The sequence below is a fragment of the Apaloderma vittatum genome, unplaced genomic scaffold (assembly GCF_000703405.1).
Source record: "Apaloderma vittatum isolate BGI_N311 unplaced genomic scaffold, ASM70340v1 scaffold28333, whole genome shotgun sequence".
Taxonomy (NCBI): Eukaryota; Metazoa; Chordata; class Aves; order Trogoniformes; family Trogonidae; genus Apaloderma; species Apaloderma vittatum.
Window position 1 is genome coordinate 1015 of NW_009710256.1, and position 5937 is coordinate 6951.

A 5937-nucleotide genomic window follows, 5' to 3' on the forward strand; every position below is an offset into this window, starting at 1 on the left:
TGGGGAGCGTGAGTGTCTGAAGTACCGGCTGGTGGGCTCCCAGGAGGAGCTGGCATCATGGGGACATGAATATGTCAGGTAAGCCTGCGTGAGGGCAGGACCTGGGGAAGAACAAGGGCTCAGGGTGATTTCCCTGAGAGCTTTGATGCCCAAGATATGTCCCAACTTGCTGGGCTTGTGCTCGGCTGCCTCTGTCACACCCGCACACATGTCACCTCGTCCTCTCTCCACAGTGATTTGCTAGCTGCAGACATCTTGCAGACACTGTGGCCTCTGTAATCTCTCCTCTTAACACTATTCCTCTTCTGGGCTTGACCCCATGAGCTCTTGCAAGAATGTGGAGTCCCTGTAAACAATACGCAACCTTGGATAGTTAGCAGCTGCTCCACATCCTTGGGGCTGGGTGAAGCTCATTTCTGTGACAGTGAAGTCTGTTTGTCTCTGCAGGCATTTGGCAGGGGAGGTGGCTAAGGAGTGGCAGGAGATCGATGAGGCCGACAAGGCTCAGAGGGACACGCTTCTCGCTCTTGCAAGAATGTGGAGTCCCTGTAAACAATACGCAACCTTGGATAGTTAGCAGCTGCTCCACATCCTTGGGGCTGGGTGAAGCTCATTTCTGTGACAGTGAAGTCTGTTTGTCTCTGCAGGCATTTGGCAGGGGAGGTGGCTAAGGAGTGGCAGGAGATCGATGAGGCCGACAAGGCTCAGAGGGACACGCTTCTCACCCTGGTCAAGGAGATCGTCCCCTACAACATGGCCCACAATGCAGAGCACGAGGCCTGTGACTTGCTCATGGAGATCGAGCAGATGGACATGCTGGAGAAGTACATTGATGACAACGCCTACTCCAAAGTGTGCCTCTACCTGACCAGGTGAGGGTGCTCAGCGGGCTGAAGTCCCTGGTGGGCTCAAGGTTGTCCGACGTGGTTGTCACCCTCATGTCTGTCTCCTTCTTAAAGCTGTGTAAGCTATGTCCCAGAGCCTGAGAACTCGGCTCTCCTGCGCTGTGCCCTGGGCATCTTCCGCAAGTTCAGCCGCTACCCTGAAGCCCTGCGCCTGGCTCTCATGCTCAATGATGTGGAGCTGGTGGAGGACATCTTCACTTCCTGCAAAGATGTGTAAGCAGAGACTTGTTCCCTGCCCTCTGGGACCTTCATCCCTTGTGGTGGGGCACAGCTCCCTGTCTAGGCAGAGTTGGGTTGGATGCTGCCACCACCAGAGGTGTCTGGGGGTTTGGACTGAGCCTCTTGTCCCTAAAATCATGACGGGCAAGAGCGAGTCATCTCTGGACTGCTCTTGTGCACTTGTAGAGGAGGGGCAGGTGGGCTCACTGTTTGGCGAAAGCATGTCTGGGCTGGGGGGCTAGCTGGGATGTGGGCTCCTGTGAAACCTCTTCGTCTGTGCAGAGTTGTCCAGAAGCAGATGGCCTTTATGCTGGGACGCCACGGGGTCTTCCTGGAACTGAATGAAGATGTGGAGGAGTACGAGGACCTGACTGAGATCATGTCCAATGTCCAGCTCAACAGCAACTTTCTGGCGTTGGCCAGAGAGGTGAGTGTCACAGCTGGGAAAAGAACCCTGGGCTACTTCCAGCTGTGACTACCCTGGTTGCCAGGCTCTGTGGAAAGATGTGAGAAGAGCTCCTTCATCCCTATGATCCTTCACCCCTCCTGGAGAGGTTGCCATTGTAGGGTGACTTCCTTGGGGTGTGCTGGCCAGGAAGGTAACTTCCTTCTCCCTTGTGTCTGCAGCTGGACATCATGGAACCCAAAGTGCCAGACGACATTTACAAAACTCACCTGGAAAATAACCGTAAGGGCTTGTGTCGTGGCTTCTGCTGTCTCTGCCTGTGGGGAGTTCCTGGGGCTGCAAGGCACCTCCAGGCTGGTGCTATGTGTCCTGAGATGGGCAGATGACCTGCTCGCAGTCTCTGACCTGGTGTGGAGCAGACCCAGCTGCCTGCTATGGATTTGGGCTTCTCCTTCCTGCTGGTGGTGGGACAGGGCCTCATCCCCTCCACGGCGTGGGATGGCCGTGTGGTGCAGGGCTGACAGGGCTTCTTGTGCTGCCTGGCTCACCCTGACATTGTTCCCCAGGGTTCGGGGGGAGTGGTTCCCAAGTGGACTCGGCCCGGATGAATTTGGCTTCCTCCTTTGTGAACGGCTTTGTGAACGCTGCGTTTGGACAGGACAAGCTGCTGACGGATGATGGCAATAAATGGTTGTACAAGAACAAGGACCACGGTGAGGGAGCTGGATGGGTGGGCACCAGAGGTGCCCCTAGGCTTGGGATTGCTACCTTGTTCCTTTTTGGGGCTTGCTGAAAGGGGGGGCTGCAGGACATGGATGCCACTGGGCTGCCCCTAGCTACCACTTGCCCCAAGTAGGGCACAGTGATTCAGGGCTGACGTGGGCTCTTCTCCCCTGGAACTGCAGGGATGCTGAGTGCTGCAGCCTCTCTGGGCACGATACTGCTGTGGGATGTGGACGGGGGCCTCACGCAGATTGACAAGTACCTGTACTCCTCGGAGGATTACATCAAGGTTGGTGGCTCTGATCCCAGCATGGGCTGCGTGGGGCAGCCCTGCTGCAGGGTTGGGTGTGTGACTGCCTCAGGGAGGGGCTGACCTTGCCTTGGTCTGCTGTGTGGCTCAGCTCCTGCCCGGAGAGGGGGCTCCCAGGTGTTCTAGCAGCTCACAGGAAGGTGTGGAGCTCTTGGGGACTGCATGAAGCACCTCTGGGGTCCCCTTGTCACAGAGCTATGAGCTTTGGACTGCTCAGCTGGCTCTAGAGTGGGGTTGCTTGCTTGGTAGCTGCTTGCCCATCCCGGGGAGCGGGTGCAACATGTGGGGTGACGTTAGTTACTGGCTTTGTGTGTTGGTGGCTGGTGTGTGACTGTGTTTATGCCATGCAGTCGGGAGCTCTTCTGGCCTGTGGCATTGTCAACTCAGGAGTGAGGAACGAGTGTGACCCTGCCCTGGCCCTCCTGTCTGACTATGTGCTCCACAACAGCAACACCATGAGGATCGGAGCCATTTTTGGGTAAGGGCCTGGCCCCAGCCACCCCATTCTGTGCAGGGTGGTGAGGCTTCCCCCTCACAGCCCGCTGGACTCTCTGCAGGCTGGGACTGGCATACGCGGGCTCCAACCGTGAGGACGTCCTGACTTTGCTGCTGCCTGTGATGGGAGATCCCAAGTCCAGCATGGAGGTGAGGAGTGGGGCAGGGTTTGCCTGGGGGTCCTGCTTCCCCAGAGGGTCCCCAGCAGCTCCTGGGGATACACAGGCTGTCCTGCAGCCCTTTCAGTCTCCAGGAGCAATGCTCTTCGATGCTGTGCCAGAAGAGCACGACCCTATTTTCCCTATCTGAGCTGCTCCCATGACGGGATTGTAGATGTGGGAGAGTGGGAACCTGTCAGGTCTTCCAGTAGCCCAATCTTTTGCAGAGAGTGGGGACCAAGGGTGCTCCTCGAGGCTGGGTAGCCCTCACACTGTGCAGACGTGGCCCCAAGATGTGGGCCACCTTGCTCTGTCCACAGGTACAACATGTCTCCTTCTCTTCACCAGGTGGCTGGTGTCACTGCCCTGGCCTGTGGGATGATATCAGTGGGTTCCTGCAACGGGGATGTCACCTCAACCATCCTCCAGACCATCATGGAGAAATCGGAGACAGACCTGAAGGACACATATGCCCGGTGGCTGCCGCTTGGCCTGGGCTTGAACCACTTGGGTAAGGCCAGGCAGTGCCAGTGACTCCTGAGTTGGGGGACGGGGTGGGAGCATCCCTCTGCTGCTGTCCTCTAACCACTGCACCTTCCTCGGCAGGGAAGGGAGAAGCCATAGAGGCCATCTTGGCAGCGCTGGAGGTGGTGTCGGAGCCTTTCCGCAGCTTTGCCAACACACTGGTGGACATCTGTGCCTATGCAGGTGAGTTGGGCTGATAAGGCAGGAGAGGCAGGAGCAGGTCCTGGGCCCTTGTTCTGCTGATCCTTACCCTCTGGTCTTCCCCCAGGCTCAGGGAATGTCTTGAAGGTGCAACAGCTTCTGCACATCTGCAGTGAGCACTTTGACTCCAAGGAGAAAGAGGAGGACAAGGACAAAAAGGACAAGAAAGAAAAGGAGAAGAAAGAGAGCTCAGCTGACATGGGGGCTCACCAGGTGGGGATATGTGGGCTGGGTCCTGTGTGCCAGGTGCAGAAGCTGGCTTTGGGGTGGTCCCTAAGCCACTCGCGTGATAAGAGCTTGCAGGGAACAGCCCCGAGCAGTATCCCTGCTCTCCTTGTCTCCCTGGGCTCAGGGGCTGTGAGAACTTGGGGTTTGGGCTGGGTGCTCCCTGCCTGGTGCTCAGAGCCCGTGTCCCCATAGGGTGTCGCAGTGTTGGGGATCGCGCTCATTGCCATGGGTGAGGAGATTGGTGCAGAGATGGCCCTGCGCACCTTTGGCCACCTGGTGAGTGACACCGTGGTTACAGCACAGAGCTGAGATGAGACCTGGGAATAGGGACTGAGTCTTGCCTCACAGATCTGTAGAACCTCCCTGCCCTTGGTAAGCTGGGTCTAACACCCACCTCCCCTCCATACAGCTGCGGTACGGGGAGCCCACCCTTCGCCGTGCCGTGCCCCTGGCCCTGGCCCTTATCTCGGTCTCCAACCCCCGCCTCAACATCCTTGACACCCTCAGCAAGTTCTCCCACGACGCTGACCCTGAGGTCTCCTACAATTCCATCTTCGCCATGGGCATGGTGGGCAGTGGTAAGCCTAGGCGACAGCTGGTTCGGGACTCGGGTGTGGGGGCAGGTGGGGGGCCCAAGCCATGCACCCCACTCTCTGTCTGCACCTCCTCTTCCCCAGGTACCAACAATGCCCGGCTGGCAGCAATGCTGCGGCAGCTTGCCCAGTACCACGCCAAGGACCCCAACAACCTCTTCATGGTGCGGTTAGCCCAGGTGATTATCCTGAGCTCGCTGCTTGTGGCGGGAAAGGGATGGGTTGGGGTCCCTGCCTTGGGTGCAAGAGAGTGGTGCCCTGGGGGTAGCACCCTCTTGCCAGGCAGGACTGAGGGTCCCAGGCATTATCCCATCCTGCTCTCACAAGCTTTCTCTGCCACACCAGGGCCTGACCCACCTGGGTAAGGGGACGCTCACCCTATGCCCCTACCACAGTGATCGCCAGCTCATGAGCCAGGTGGCTGTGGCCGGGCTGCTGACTGTCCTCGTGTCCTTCCTCGATGTGCGCAACAGTGAGTACTGTGGGCTCGCCCCTTGGCACCCCTCTATCCTGCAGGGTGGGCACTGCTCAGCCCCTTCTATCTCCTCTCCAGTTATCCTGGGCAAGTCCCACTACGTTCTGTACGGCCTCGTTGCTGCCATGCAGCCCCGCATGCTGGTCACCTTTGATGAGGAGCTGCGACCTCTGCCCGTGTCAGTTCGGGTGGGACAGGTAAGGGGCGAGCAGAGCCGGGAACGGTGCTCCGGCATCCCAGTGCGTCCCCGGCCTTTACCTCGTTCTTCTCTCACAGGCTGTGGACGTGGTGGGCCAGGCAGGCAAGCCCAAAACCATCACAGGCTTCCAGACTCACACGACGCCGGTGCTGCTGGCACATGGAGAGCGGGCAGAGCTGGCCACAGAGGAGCACGTGCCCGTGACGCCCATCCTGGAGGGATTTGTTATCCTACGCAAGAACCCCAACTATGACGTTTGAGCCAAGTGGGGGGCTGGGGGGTGGGTAGGAGGTTTGGGAGGGAGGGAAAATAAACCTAGTTTGTTTTTGTTACTGAGAGTCAAGAAAATAAACTATGTGGAGACTCTAGTGCTGCTGTACCCTCCTTGTGCTGAGGTTGTGAGCTCAGTTCCTCTTAAGGGTAGCTGCTGCCTATGGGGGCCACGCAGCTCACAGACCCCTGAAAAGAGGGGTGAACACAGAGTTGTCGGTTGCCATGGG

The 5937-nt window shown here is 58.2% G+C and overlaps 1 protein-coding gene across 1 annotated transcript in view; it reads left to right on the forward strand.

The window, feature by feature from the left end:
* Window positions 1-5801, forward strand: part of PSMD2 (proteasome (prosome, macropain) 26S subunit, non-ATPase, 2) — a 6674-nt gene extending 873 nt beyond the window's left edge. The window contains 18 exon segments of the mRNA XM_009867244.1: window positions 1-78; window positions 648-872; window positions 960-1118; window positions 1407-1551; window positions 1752-1812; window positions 2097-2243; window positions 2436-2542; window positions 2914-3041; window positions 3121-3208; window positions 3565-3727; window positions 3823-3924; window positions 4010-4155; window positions 4363-4446; window positions 4580-4748; window positions 4848-4942; window positions 5109-5235; window positions 5317-5435; window positions 5515-5801. The exon segment at window positions 1-78 is cut by the window's left edge and continues 2 nt beyond it. Coding sequence (XP_009865546.1) covers window positions 1-78; window positions 648-872; window positions 960-1118; window positions 1407-1551; window positions 1752-1812; window positions 2097-2243; window positions 2436-2542; window positions 2914-3041; window positions 3121-3208; window positions 3565-3727; window positions 3823-3924; window positions 4010-4155; window positions 4363-4446; window positions 4580-4748; window positions 4848-4942; window positions 5109-5235; window positions 5317-5435; window positions 5515-5697 — 2326 coding nt within the window. The 3' untranslated portion in view covers window positions 5698-5801.
* The last annotated feature ends 136 nt before the right edge of the window (window positions 5802-5937 follow it).